The sequence below is a fragment of the Gorilla gorilla genome, chromosome 19 (genome assembly GCF_029281585.2).
Source record: "Gorilla gorilla gorilla isolate KB3781 chromosome 19, NHGRI_mGorGor1-v2.1_pri, whole genome shotgun sequence".
Lineage (NCBI taxonomy): Eukaryota > Metazoa > Chordata > Mammalia > Primates > Hominidae > Gorilla > Gorilla gorilla.
Window position 1 is genome coordinate 112,098,913 of NC_073243.2, and position 14,077 is coordinate 112,112,989.

General features: G+C 47.0%; 1 protein-coding gene across 1 annotated transcript in view; it reads right to left on the reverse strand.

Annotated features, from left to right (window-relative positions):
* SDHA (succinate dehydrogenase complex flavoprotein subunit A) overlaps positions 1–14,077 on the reverse strand; it is a 37,393-nt gene that overhangs the window by 16,927 nt on the left and 6,389 nt on the right. Inside the window, exons 4-10 of the mRNA XM_031003503.3 lie at positions 13,110–13,253; positions 12,625–12,789; positions 10,335–10,483; positions 7,556–7,680; positions 4,901–5,069; positions 3,209–3,404; positions 1,945–2,116 (exon numbers count right to left, since the gene is read on the reverse strand). Of these exons, the coding sequence (XP_030859363.1) occupies positions 1,945–2,116; positions 3,209–3,404; positions 4,901–5,069; positions 7,556–7,680; positions 10,335–10,483; positions 12,625–12,789; positions 13,110–13,253 (1,120 nt within the window). The remainder of the gene's footprint in view (positions 1–1,944; positions 2,117–3,208; positions 3,405–4,900; positions 5,070–7,555; positions 7,681–10,334; positions 10,484–12,624; positions 12,790–13,109; positions 13,254–14,077) is intronic.

Consider the following 14,077-nt stretch of genomic DNA (forward strand, 5'->3'; position numbering starts at 1 on the left):
CAGGGAGACCCTGTCCCTACAAAACATTTTTAAAAATTAGCCAGGTGTGGTGGCGTGCACCTGATCGTACCACTGCACTCCAGCCTGGGCGACAGAGGGAGATTATCTCTAAAAAAAAAAAAAAATATGTGTATATATATGTATTTTTTTTTGCGGGGGGTTTGGGGGAGAATAGTGACGCTACAAGCATTTTTTCTTTCCTTTTCATTTTTAAAAATTAAAGCATAAAGATACAGTAAAATAAACTCATCATTTTTAGTGTAGGGTTTTTCAAATTTTGACACACACAGAGCTGTGTCTGTAAGTCTCGGCACAATCAGGAAACAGCCTCTGGCAACCAGCAATCCCTTGTCTTCCCTAGGTGTGCCTTTTCCAGAATGTCGTATCAACAGGACCACAGGTGTGCAGCCTCTTGAGTGACCTCACAGCATTCTGCCTGAGATGCCGCATGCGTGAGCGGTTTCTCAGATGTAAAGTATAGGGTATTCTCACAAAATGTTCTTTTCTGCATTTTCAAAGAAAGAGCACCTCAAAATTTCTACACTGCTCTGAGAGAAGTGGTATCAGTCCTCACTGTGACAAAGTGCAGGGCTACGGAGTGAGACAAGCACTACCTGTGGCGTCAGGAACGATGCACCTGAACTCCGCCTTCACCGATGATCAGCAACGGCTGGGGATGAGACGCCAGCTCTGCGTGTGCTGGCCTCCTGAGCGGTGGTCAGATCCAGAGACAGAGTGTCTGAAGTAAGCTACCCTTTTAATACTATCTGTACCTTTCTAACTACAGATATAAAAGGGGGCACGTTTATAAGTTACGGCAGTGCTAGTTTTTATTTCACTTGAATCCATATAAAAAGCACCTGTTTTATAAAAACAGCAGAAATGATGCTAACAGTTACCACCAGAGAAAGGTAACGGGAAGAACATGGGCCTGGGGTCCCACCATCCTTGCCACACAAACATCCACCAGTGCCTCATCCACCTCACACTGTTCTGAGCACACGAGACTGCATAACCACCGTGAAGATCTCTGGAGGTGGGAGCGATGCTAACTGCCCCGTTCTTAGTGCACGTAAGACTCACACTCCCACATGTGGTATTTCCTTTCCTGCACATTATTTGACGCTATCATGAAAAGAAAACCAGCAAGTGAAATCCAATCTGTCCGTAAAGGGTGGGAATCCTGTTCACTGTAAGTCATCCCTTCTCCTCTAATAGAGGCTAGCTGTACTTTGTTTTTAGAATGGCCTAAATTACTTTTCTAAGTACCAAGAAGTCACATATTCATTCATGCCAACTATTTAAAATATTTCATTGCAAATCAGTGATTTTTATCAGGCAAGTAAAAATAACAACTTCCTAATAGTGCTTTTTCTAAGCAGAACATAATGACTGCAAAATAATTTTTTAAAAAAACGTAACCCCAAAAATGTCACCTTAACTGTTAAGATCCCCAACCAGCCTCTATCTAGTCTCAACATTACCACCATATAATTTCTGGATTTCTCAGTTTAATCACTTCTGGGGGAAAAACCCAGACTACCTCTATATGATCACTAAGCAAATTTCCAGTAACAAGTCAAGGCTTTGTAACCTGGCTGGGTGCAGTGGCTCATGCCTGTAATCCCGATACTTTGGGAAGCTGAGGCAGGACTGTTTGAGTCTAGGAGTTCAAGACCAGCCTGGGCAATATTGTGAGACCCTGTCTCTACAAAATACATTTTTTTTAAAATTAGCCAGGTGTGGTGGTGCACATCTGTAGTCCCAGCTACTTGGGACTCTGAAGGTTGAGGTGTTGAGGACTGCTTGAGCCCGGGAGGTTGAGGCTGCTATGACTGTGCCACTGCACTCCAGCCTGGGCTGACCCTTTCTCAAAAAAAAGAAAAAAGACTTTCTACTTCCTGCACCTTCTCAAATAGTCTGGCTCCTGAAGAAAACACTTACCAGGCCTGCACGACTCTGCGATGCTCAGGGCACATGCCCGACCAAAGACAACCAGGTCCAAGAGCGAGTTTGCCCCGAGGCGGTTGGCACCATGTACCGAGGCACAGGCGGCCTCCCCACAGGCGTACAGGCCGGGCACAATCTGATCCTGGCCATTCACGTGCCTCAGGACCTGTGGAAAGGAAGATTTCAGGTGAAATGTCAAGGTGCCCATGCCTCCACCAGCCCACCTTCCCCAACAGGGTGTCTGTGCTGCAGGTCAGAGAAAGAGAGGGAAGTAGGCCAGGCGTGGTGGCTCACACCTGTAATCTTAGCACTTTGGGAGGCTGAGGCGGGTGATCACCTGAGGTCAGGGGTTCAAGTCCTGTCTGGCTAACATGGTGAAACCCCATCTCTACTAAAAATACAAAAATTAGCGGGGCATAATTGCGGGTGCCTGTAATCCCAGCTACTAGGGAGGCTGAGGCGGAAAAATCACTTGAACTTGGGAGGCAGAGGTTGCAGTGAGCCAAGATCACACCACTGCTCTCCAGCCGAAGCAACAGAGTGAGACTGCATCTCCAAGAAAAAAAAAGAGAGGGAAGTAAAGACCGCATCTAAGAGGGAAGTAAGGACCATAGCTACTCTTCTTCAGAGGGAAGCTTCCGAAGGTATCCCCCAGTTTCCCCTCTGCCCCTGAGCACCTGCTGTTACAAGCAGGTCAGAGGACCTCCAATGTCAGCATCTGCGACTGTCCCCCGTGTCCCATGTTCCCGGGGCCCTCACCACCTGTGCTCCGGCTCAGACCCAGGAGCACGGCAGGTGGAGAAACATCAGCAGGGGAGACTGATGTTCCAGACTGTTCTACCCCGTTCACCTCTTTGTCTACGCAGGGAGAGCAACAGCTTCCACCCACCTCGCCCAACAAGGAGCCTAAGTGACTGACAAGCTCTGTGTGAACCACAAACCACTCAAAGGAATGAATTATAAAGATCCCTCGATGTGTAAGATCATTATAAATAACACAAGATCATATAGGAAAGTAATTACAAAATGGAAAAAGCTGCAAATGATGTATCTATAACAGTTTGCTAAGGAGGAATAAATTATTAAGCCCCCTCCATCCTCCAGTAATAGAAATTTAAAGTGTGATCTAGAAAACAATACAGTACTTTCTTGAAGGAAAGATCTGTCTTTTCCTGTAAGATCTAAAGAGACAACTGCGAGGTGGGCCCCGTCGTCCCAGCCTTCTTTCCAGCTGTGGGGGAGGAGCCAGCACCATCACCTGCCCCTTGTAGTTGGTGGGAATGCCGCCCATGTTATAATGCACGGTGGGGAGGACAGGGATCGGCTCCTTCGTGACGTCCACGCCAGCGAAGATCATGGCTGTCTCTGAAATGCCAGGCAGGCGCGTGGCCAGCTGCTCTGGAGGTAGGTGGTGCAGCTGCAGGTAGACGTGATCTTTCTCAGGGCCACAGCCTCTGGTAAGACAGAACACCATCACATACGGCAGAGAACAGCAACGGCAGGAGACCTGAGAATACGTCATCTTGGAAGTGTGTGAGTTTCAACATGTTTCGATACTGAGGAAAATTTCCCCTCATGTATGGTCACCCTCTCATCAAATCTTCTCTAAGCATCTACTGTGTGCCAGGGACAATCCCAGGTGCTGGGACACAGCTGAGAACCAGAACAAAAACTCTGCCCTCACTAAACTCACGCTCGTCTCAGGGATCACAGCCTGCTGCGGCTGTCCTTGGTAAAAGCATTAGGCCTCTACGTCAAATACAGTCGTCCCTGCGTATCCTTGGCAGGTGGGGTCCAGGACCCCCACGGATACCAAAATCCGTGGATGCTCAAGTCCCTAATATCAAATGGGAGAGTATTTGCATATAACCTATGCACATCCTCCTCTATACTTTAAATCATCCTCATTTAAAGTTTTACATTTAAGTTTTACAGCAACTCCAGGATTACTCATAGTACCTAATATAATGTAAATGCTACGTAAATAGCTGTTACACTGTATTGTTAAGGGAACAATGACAAGGAAAAAAAGTCTGCATATTTGTAAGGATGCAATTTTATTTTCAATACATAGTTGGTTGAAACCACACATGTGGAACCGATGGGTACGGAGGGCCACCATATTCCAAAAAACCATTTGATTTCTCTGTTTTGTTTTTTGTTTTTGTTTTTTTTTTGAGACAAGAGTGTTGCTCTGTCGCCCAGGCTGGGGTGCAGTGGTGTGATCTCAGCTCACTGCAAGCTCCGCCTCCCGGGTTCACACCATTCTCCTGCCTCAGCCTCCCGAGTAGCTGGGACTACAGGCACTTCCCACCATGCCCGGCTAATTTTTTGTATTTTTAGTTGAGACGGGGTTTCACCGTGTTAGCCAGGATGGTCTCGATCTCCTGACCTCCTGATCCGCCCGCTTCAGCCTCCCAAAGTGCTGGGATTACAGGCGTGAGCCACCGCGCCCCGCCTGACTTCTCTGTTTTTTTAAATTTAAAAATGTAAAACCTCTAAAGGCCATACCAGCAGATATTTAGCAAGCGTCATTACATTAAAGAATAGGGTCAGGCAATGAAAGAGCTGCAAATTGTTTTACTGAAAGCCAAATAACCCACACACTTTGAAAGCTGCCAAAAAACATCTGTGGGTATCAGACACAACACCCAAGGCTCACGTGCCGACTTCAGGTTGGGTGTGTGTCTCTCTCTCCCATACTCCATCACGTACTCACACACACTAAGAGAAACTCTGTTCCACAGATTTGAGAAAGAAACTGGCTAAAATTTTCAAAATGTAGGTCTTTAGAAAAATATCACAGACTAACAGACGCCTACCGGCAGCTAAGAGAGGTGGCTGTGCACATGGGCCTGCACACGAAGGTGAGGGCGAGCAGTGCTAACTCACAGAAGCAACCCCGGCCCGTGTGCCCGCTCAGACAGTGCTGGTGGTAAATCACACGCACCTTCCTTCTCGGATCTCCAGAGTCATCGACCGAGACACCACATCTCTAGACGCCAGGTCCTTCGCGACAGGGGCGTATCGCTCCATAAACCTTTCGCCTTGACTGTTAATGAGAATGCCTCCCTCTCCACGACATCCTTCCGTAATGAGACAACCAGCACCATATATGCCTGCAAAAAACCACACATATTTATTACCTAACAACTGCTAGGTCTCTATTTCAAATGCATTATTTTTTTCAAGATATTTTTTGGGGGAAAGAGGAAAAAGATAAGCAGAAGGCATTATATGCAAAACTGCACAGCAAGACAGTTAAGATACAGTAGAAAGTCTGGATAACAAAAAGCACTGACAAGGCTGACAGCTGCAGCAGAGGCTGGGGCAGAGCGGCGTCCCCAGTGAGGAGAAAGGCCGGCCCACAGACCTCTGGCCAATATTCTGATTACAGCCCAGTGTACATTGGATGCCTCAAATTTTGTTTTAATTTTTGAACATTCTTTTGCACTATGATACTGTGGTGACCAGTTAAGAATACTAGCTTGAAGAATTCATATCTAAATTATCCAAACAGTGGCAAGGACAGTAATAATGATTATTTTAGATAATATTTACACTGCACTTGCTATGGGCAGTTCTAGCTGCTTTCCACATATTAACTCCTTTAAGTCTTACAACAGCTCTGGGTAGTATGACCCCCTTTCTCAGTGACAAGCAAATTAACGCTTGGTAACATCCAGTCATGCAGCTGAGGACAGAGCTCAAACCCAAACCTGGGCAGTCCGGCGGTCTGTGCTCCAAACAGCGGCTCTGTGACTCCTCAGTGCGATGAGAAACAGGGCGTGCCAAGCTCTCGAATTTTAACAAAGGAGATCAAAAACCCTAAACTAAATGTATTTCGAAAGCTACAATTTTTATTAGTATACAAAAAGGGCAATCTTGCTTTCAAAAAAAGAATGTGATTCTTGCATCTCACCTGCCTTTTGATTTTCTAAGTTTCAATGCTCTTTTTTCAGTGGTTACTTCTCACATATTGAAGACAAAGCATGAGAAGTGGAGCTCCAAGCAACTTACAGAGGGAATTCAGGGGCTCAGTGACATTTTACTGATTAAAAACAGTAATACAAAATCCAACAGGCCGGGTGCAGTGGCTCATGGCTATAATGCCAGCACCCTGAGGGGCCGAGGCAGGAGGATCGCCTAAGCCCTGGAGTTTGAGACCAGCCTGGGCAAAACGGTGACATCCTGTCTCTACCAAAAACGAAAAAACCCTCAAAACTTATCTGGGCATGGTAACACATGCCTGTAGTCCCAGCTGTTTGGCAGGCTGAGGTGGAAGGATCGTTTGAGCCTGGGAGACAAAGGCTGCAGTGAGTCAAGATTGCTCCACTGCACTCCAGCCTGAGCAACAGAGCAAGACCCCATCTCTAAACAAATAAAAAAAAAAAACCTACAACAAATTCATTTCTTATTTTCATCCCTTCCAGGGATCAGAAAGCTGACACTGACAGAGAAAGAGAAGACACAGGTCTGGTTCTTTGGCACCACTTCAGGGGTCTCCATCGTCCACAGGTCAGAAAAGCAACCCAGAAAAGTCCAGGACGAGTCACCTCAAACAAGAGGCAGATGTGTGTGTCTCTCTCTCTGACTCATTTTGAAGAACCTCCTCCAAACTCAAGACTTCAACTGTCATTTCTGAGTTAATGTCTCCAAATTGCACGTTCGTAACCTCAACCGTCAGACGTCCCCAAGACGAGCTCATCTTCCCCACGACAAGCTCCCTCAGTGGTCACGTGGGCTGAGCCCAACGCCCAACGTCACATGGGGTTCTGTCATGGCTGTGTCCTAACTTTACATCCCATTGTCACGGAAGCTCCGTGTTCTCCTACAAAGCTGAAGTCTGCCTGTGCTGCTTCTTGGTTCCATGGCATTCTCCCAGCTCTCAGAATGTTCACTCAGTAAACCCTGATGGAGACCCTACCATGTGCTGGGCATGGAGCACCACAGCTAATGAGAAGACCTGCCTGCCCGAGGAGCTGACGACCCTGTTGCGAAGAGGGACACTGAGCAATCCCTGCTTTACTTTTTTTTTTTTTTTTTGAGACAGAGTCTTACTCTGTTGCCCAGGCTGGAGTGCAGTGGCGCGACCTCAGCTCACTGCAACCTCTGCCTCCCAGGTTCAAGCATTCCTCCCACCTCAGCCTCCCAAGTACCTGGGATTACAGGTACACGCCATCACGCCCAGCTGATTTTTGTATTTTTAGTAGAGACGAGGTGTCACCATGTTGGTCAGGCTGGTCTCGAACTCCTGACCTCAGGTGATCCGCCCGCCTTGGCCTCCTAAAGTGCTGGGATTACAGGAGTGAGCCACTGTGCTCGGCCTCAATCCCTGCTTTACTGCTGGCTTAAGTATCACCAAGGCAGGGTTCAGGGCTCTTGAGAAATGCATAAGATGGTGGCCCAAACTGCCTTAGGGGAAGGGGAGTGTGGGAAAAGTCTCCTTAAGTAAATGACATTGAAGTTAGGACCTGAGAGCTGAGGAAGCTGATCTTCAAAACCATGTTATTACATAAAACTATGGAAGAGCAATGAGCAGGCATCACATGCTTACAAGACACACACGAGCCAAACGCCTGCCGGGCAAGACGTCCTGCCCTACCTGTGGGGTGGAACTGAACAAACTCTAGGTCCTGGCAAGGAAGGCCTGCCCTGGTGATCATGGCCGTGCCGTCGCCAGTGCTGGTGTGGGCAGACGTGCAGCTGAAGTAGGTGCGCCCGTAGCCTCTGGAAACAACAGAGAGCAGTGACTGCACACAGCGGCCCACATCTGGACCTCCTATCTGGTGAGATCACAGAATGGACAAGGCAGCCCCCAGCACTGTCTTCTCAGTGCTGTGCACACACAACCCTCTACTCACACACACTCCACACACATCACTAGGGGCCACGCCAGTGGTACTGCTACTCTGCACAGGTAGGATAGAAGCCTGGGATCAGAGAAAGGACTTCCATTTGTATTTTATTTTATTTATTTATTTTGAGATAGGATCTAACTCTGTTGCCCAGGCTGGAGTACAGTGGTGTGATCTCGGCTCACAGCAACCTCCAGCTCCCAGGTTCAAGTGATTCTTCCATCTCAGCCTCCCGAGTAGCTGGGATTACAGTGTGCACCACCACGCCCAGTTAATTTTTGTATTTTTAGTAGAGACGGGGTTTCACCATGTTGGCCAGGCTGGTCTCGAACTCCTGACCTCAAGTGATCCTCCCACTTCGGCCTCCCAAAGTGCTGGGATTACAGGCATGAGCCACTGCGCACCTGGCCCTATTTGTATTTTAGCTTTGTGCTGTTCAAAAGGTTTCCCCAATAAGCATATACTACTTTTATAATGAAAATTTTAAAATTTTTATGGATTTTTTCTCCCCCAGATTTACTGAGGTATGATTGATGAATTAAAAAAAAAACTGTATATATTTATGGTGTACAGCGTGATGATTTGATATATTTTGTGAAATGATGACACAATCAAGTTAATACACATCACCTCATACAATTATCCTTTTTTTGGAGATACAGACGCCTAATGTCTACTATCTTCGCAAATTTCAAGTTATAATATTAATGATAGCCACCATGCTGTATAATATTAACTCTAGCCGCCATGCTGTATAATGTTAACTCTAGCCACCATGCTGTATAATGTTAACTCTGGGCACCATGCTGTATAATGTTAACTCTAGCCACCATGCTGTATATTAACTCTGGCCACCATGCTGTATAATGTTAACTCTAGCCACCATGCTGTATATTAACTCTGGCCACCATGCTGTATAATGTTAACTCTGGCCACCATGCTGTATAATGTTAACTCTAGCCACCATGCTGTATAATGTTAACTATAGCCACCATGCTGTATATTAACTCTGGCCACCATGCTGTATAATGTTAACTCTAGCCACCATGCTGTATAATGTTAACTATAGCCACCATGCTGTATATTAACTCTGGCCACCATGCTGTATAATGTTAACTCTGGCCACCATGCTGTATAATGTTAACTCTGGCCACCATGCTGTATAATGTTAACTATAGCCACCATGTTGTATATTAGACCTTCAGAACTTCACCTTGTAACGGGAAGTTACACCTTTAATCAGCATCGCCACAGTCTGCATTCCCCCAGCCCCTGGCAACCACTGTCCTACTCTGTTTCTGTGAGTTGTGACTGTTTTAGATCCACGTATGAGTGACATGCAGTATCTGTCTTTCTGTGCCTGGCTCGTTTCACTTAACATAATGACTTTGGGTTCATCCACGTTGTCACACACGACAGGATTTCCTTCGTTTTCATAGCTGAATAATATTCAGTTGTGTATACACACCACATTGTCATTAAACACCAACACATATTTAGGTTGTTTCCATATCTCAGGTATTGTGACTAATGCTGCAATGAACATAGGGTCCAGGTGTCTCTTTGAGCTTCTGATTTCATGCCCTTTGGATATACACCCAGAAATGAGGTTGCTGGAGCACATGGTAGTCCTGTGAATTTTGAGGAACCTCCAGAGTTCTCCGTAATAGTTGTACTAATTTACATTCCCACCAACAGCACACAGGGTTCCCTTTTCTCCACATCCTCACCAACACTTGCTCTCTTTTGTCCTCTTGGTAACAGTCATTCTAACTGGAGCAAGATGAGATGATATCTCATTGGGGTTTTAATTTGCATTTCTCTGGTGCTTAGTGACGTTGAGCATTTTTTCATACATCAGTTGGCCATTTGTATGTCTTCTCTAGAAAAACATCTATTCAAGTCCTTTGCCCATTTTTAGTAGGGTTGTTTTTTAGTAGGGTTTAGTAGGTTGTTTTTAGTAGGGTTTTTTTTTTGCTGTTTTAGATAGTAAGATATTATTACACATACGGTTTGGAAAATATTTTTTCCCAACCTGTAGTTTTGCTGATTTTTTGTTTGGCTGTACTGACACTTTTTAACTTTTAAAATGGTTAAAGTAACTGACAGTGTATAAAATTAAACTTACTTATTTTCATTATGTGGAGAAGAAGGACTTATCCACCCGAGGAATCAGTATCAATACAGTACCCACTAAAACAAGAAAGATTTTGCCAGAAAACCCCATGTGACTCTTTGGGCCACAGTTCCCGCATCTAAAATTGGGAGAGGTAAGCTGTGAACCTGATGGCAGCCACTACCGTCTACTGAGGACCATGCTTTCTCACCCTGAGGCAGGTGCTCCTGTCCTCACCCTTTACAGGTGAGGAACCACAGCTGGGAAAGGCCATCACCGTCACACGGTTATATCAAGGCCTGTGTCTAAACCGTTATTCTACAATGCCTCTATTTTCATTAAAATAAAGAAACTCTAAATGAAATTTATTCATTTTTATAAACAAAATAAAGTAGAAATGAGATTCCTACCCTGTGGCAACAACAGTGTTCTTTGCTCTTATGCGATGGATGGACCCGTCCTCTATGCACAGTGCGATGACACCACGGCACTCCCCGTTCTCCATCAGGAGATCCAAGGCAAAATACTCCACAAAATAGCTGGTATCATATCGCAGAGACTAAAAGAAAGGAAAAAAAAGGGCAAGAAGTGTTAAGCCAAACTTTAAGGTTTTAAGGTGGTATCTGCTCATGTGAACAGGTGAAAGAACTTGATCCAAATGGACCAGGTAAATCCAAGGAGATCAGCAACAGTGTCAGTGACACTGTCAGAGCCCGAGAGGCATTCCACGCCGAGCAGTACAGACAAGGCAGGTGTGCTAGAGAACGCAGCAGCAACACCTCCTATGTTGGTGACACATTTCCTACTTCTACACAACCCGAAGAGGCACTCCACACTGTCTGGTGGCCGCATGCAGCTCCACTCGGAGTCTGGTGCCAGAGTGAGGTCCGCAGACCATGCAGTCACAGCCCAGATGGGAGCTACTGGCAACACATAACCACTTAATTAATTAAAATAAATCAAAACGTTCAGCTCTTCAGCTACACCAGCCACATTAGCAACAGCCCCATGTGGCTGGCAGCTACCAAAGCGGACGGTTGCAGACAAGCAGATTCTGGCGCCACAGAAAGGTAGGCACCGGACAGCGCTGCCCGCCTGGACCTGCTGTTCCCTCAGCCAGTGCAAGTCGCTCTCGTAAGCCTGGGCCAGCTCCCCACATGACAGCTCCTGCTCCGGACGGAGCCGCTGTCTCCTCCCACCACACACTTGTCAATGCACTCAGCCACAGAGAAGTCACTGGTGTTCTAACAACCTGCAAATTAATGATCCGTCCCCATGCATCAGAAAACAACAAAGTTCAGAATATTGATTACTCTGAATCAATACCGTTCAGAATATTATTTGGCCATGCCAAAGTTGACCCTGATTACCCAGTAACTATTGTCACCTCAAGTCTTTTTTCAGTGTTAACAGTTAATATTAAAACAATCCATGGCTGGGTGCAGTGGCTCACGCCTGCAATCCCAGCACTTTGGGAGGCCAAGGCAGGTGGACTGCCTGAGCTCAGGAGTTCGGGACCAGCCTGGGCAACATGGGAAACCCTGTCTCTACTAAAATACAAAAAATTAGCCAGGCATGGCAGCGTGCGCCTGTAGTCCCAGCTACTCGGGAGGCTGAGGCAGGAGAATCACTTGAATCCAGGAGGTGGAAGTAGCAGTGAGCTGAGATCGTGCTACTGCACTCCAGCCTGGGTGACAGAGTGAGACTCCGTCTCAAAAACAAAACAAAACAAACAAAACCAATCCATTCAGGAACTCAGAGGTGGTAAAAGAGACTTAAAATACTTGTTCTTTTTCTTTCTTTTTTTTTTTTTTTTTTGAGATGGAGTCTCGTTCTGTTGCCCAGGCTGGAGTGCAGGGGTGCGATCTCGGCTCACTCCAAGTTCCACCTCCTGGGTTCACGCCACTCTCCTGCCTCAGCCTCCCAAGCAGCTGGGACTACAGGTGCCTGCCACCATGCCTGGCTAATTTTTTTGTATTTTTAGTAGAGACGGGGTTTCACAGTGTTAGGCAAGATGGCCTCAAACTCCTGACCTTGTGATCTGCCCGCCTCGGCCTCACAAAGTGCTGGGATTACAGGCGTGAGCCACCGCACCCAGCCTGTTCTTTTTCTTTTTTTGAGACAGGGTCTCCTGTTGCCCAGGCTGGAGTGCAGTGGTACGAACATGGCTCACTGTAGCCTCAACCTCCCGGTCTCAAGTGATCCAGGAGCCTCAGCCTCCTGAGTAACTGGGATTACAAGCATGTACCACCATGCCCAGCTAATTTTTAAACTTTTTGTAGAGACAGGGTCTCGCTATGTTGTCCAGGCTGGTCTCAAACTTCTGGTCTCAAGTGATCCTCCTGCCTTGGCCTCCTAAAGTGCTGGGATTACAGACCTGAGCCACTGTGCCTGGCCTGCTTGCTCTGTTCTTGTATGTTGAGTGTCACATATCCCAAGTTAAAACCTGGTATATAAGATTATCAATTCAACTTTCCGACATAGATGCAAGAAGTCATGCACTGCCTTAGGGACAGCTCCTCAAGGCACACGTCTGGTCCTGTCACATCCACAGTCGCTGCATGCGCCCCACGCCGCTGTTCTCTGTTGCTTTTTACGCAATCTCTGGCTGACTCACTGGGCACGCTAACCCATTCCCCGCTGTCACCATAAGCCCCAGCACTACGTGTCCTGTCTCAGGTGGACGGGGGGCGGCCTTACCCTTCCATATAAGGTGTGCAATAGCGAGTGGCCAGTCCGATCAGCCACACAGCAGCACCGATGGGCCTGCCCGCCCTTTCCAAACTTGAGGCTCTGTCCACCAAATGCACGCTGATAAATCTTCCCATCTTCAGTTCTGCTAAACGGCATGCCATAATTTTCTAGCTGTGAAAGATAAAAACAAACAAAAACCTTAATACCTTAAAGGAGTCAAGATATTCACAGCTAATCTACACTAAACAAGTTTAACACAAATCTGCAAACCCAAAGTAACCTATTTTATAAAAATGTCAACACTTCATCAAAGAGAAGTTTTCTTGTTACATATAATGCATAGTTCATAATGGAAAAAGACTCTTCTTATGAGCTTTGCTCATCACCATTCTTTCGGCTTCCACATCCGCCTCAATTGCTTACATTTTTTTCCAGGACTCTTTTGTACTAGAAACAGACCACGAGAACACCCAGAGCCTCCCGCCCATCACCTCGACCACGGCGGCGGGGGCCTGCTCCGTCATGTAGTGGATGGCATCCTGGTCCCCCAGCCAGTCGGAGCCCTTCACGGTGTCGTAGAAATGCCACCTCCAGTTGTCCTCCTCCATGTTCCCCAGAGCAGCATTGATTCCTCCCTGGAAACACCAACCACTCCTTACAAGCCACAAACAGGAGCCCCAACTTTGTCTTCCAGGCCCAAATCCACCCGCTGGGGGATTCAGAGAAAGCCAACTACTCACACAGTGACTCCCAGTGAGGGCTGATCTCAGCAGAGGAGCAGCGAGACCCGACAGATTCCAGATCACAACCCCTCCCCGACTCGCCCAGTGATTCCATCCCTTAGCCTCAGTCTCCTCATCTGTGTGGTGGAGACACAGGGAACTCCAGGAAGGGCTGACTGGAGCAGTGAGTGAAAGGCTACCTGTAATATGCTTATAACCTAACCTATCTGGCACAGAAAAGGTACTCAACAAATCTTTCCACATAATTTTATTAACAAATCTTCCCAATGGCATTTACGGGCATGTGTTAAAGACTAGAAGTGCTTCCTGCCAAGTAATAAACTCCACATTCAGAGTTGCACTCCCCTGTACCCCGGCTTCCTTTGGCTGTGTGTGCCCACCACCATCTTACCCCTCAGAGAGTCCCAGAAAACAGAAGCACAGGGACAAATGAAACCCTTGCCCTTTTCTTCCCCAACCTAAATTCTGATTCCTCCTCTTTAGGTGATCTCCTTTTCTTAAGGTGTTGGGGTGGCGGGGGTGGGTGGGGAGGGTAGTAGGCAAGATGGTCAGAGAAAACCCAAGTGTGACTGGAGTCTGAATTAGGAGTGACAACAAGTCTCCCGCCCTTCAAAGTCCCCAGGGAAGAGGCTCCAGGGAGATACCCCTGAGAGGGTGAGCTGAGTGAGTAAGGCACAGCAAGAGGCCATGTGGCTGGAGCAGGGGGAGGAGGCAGG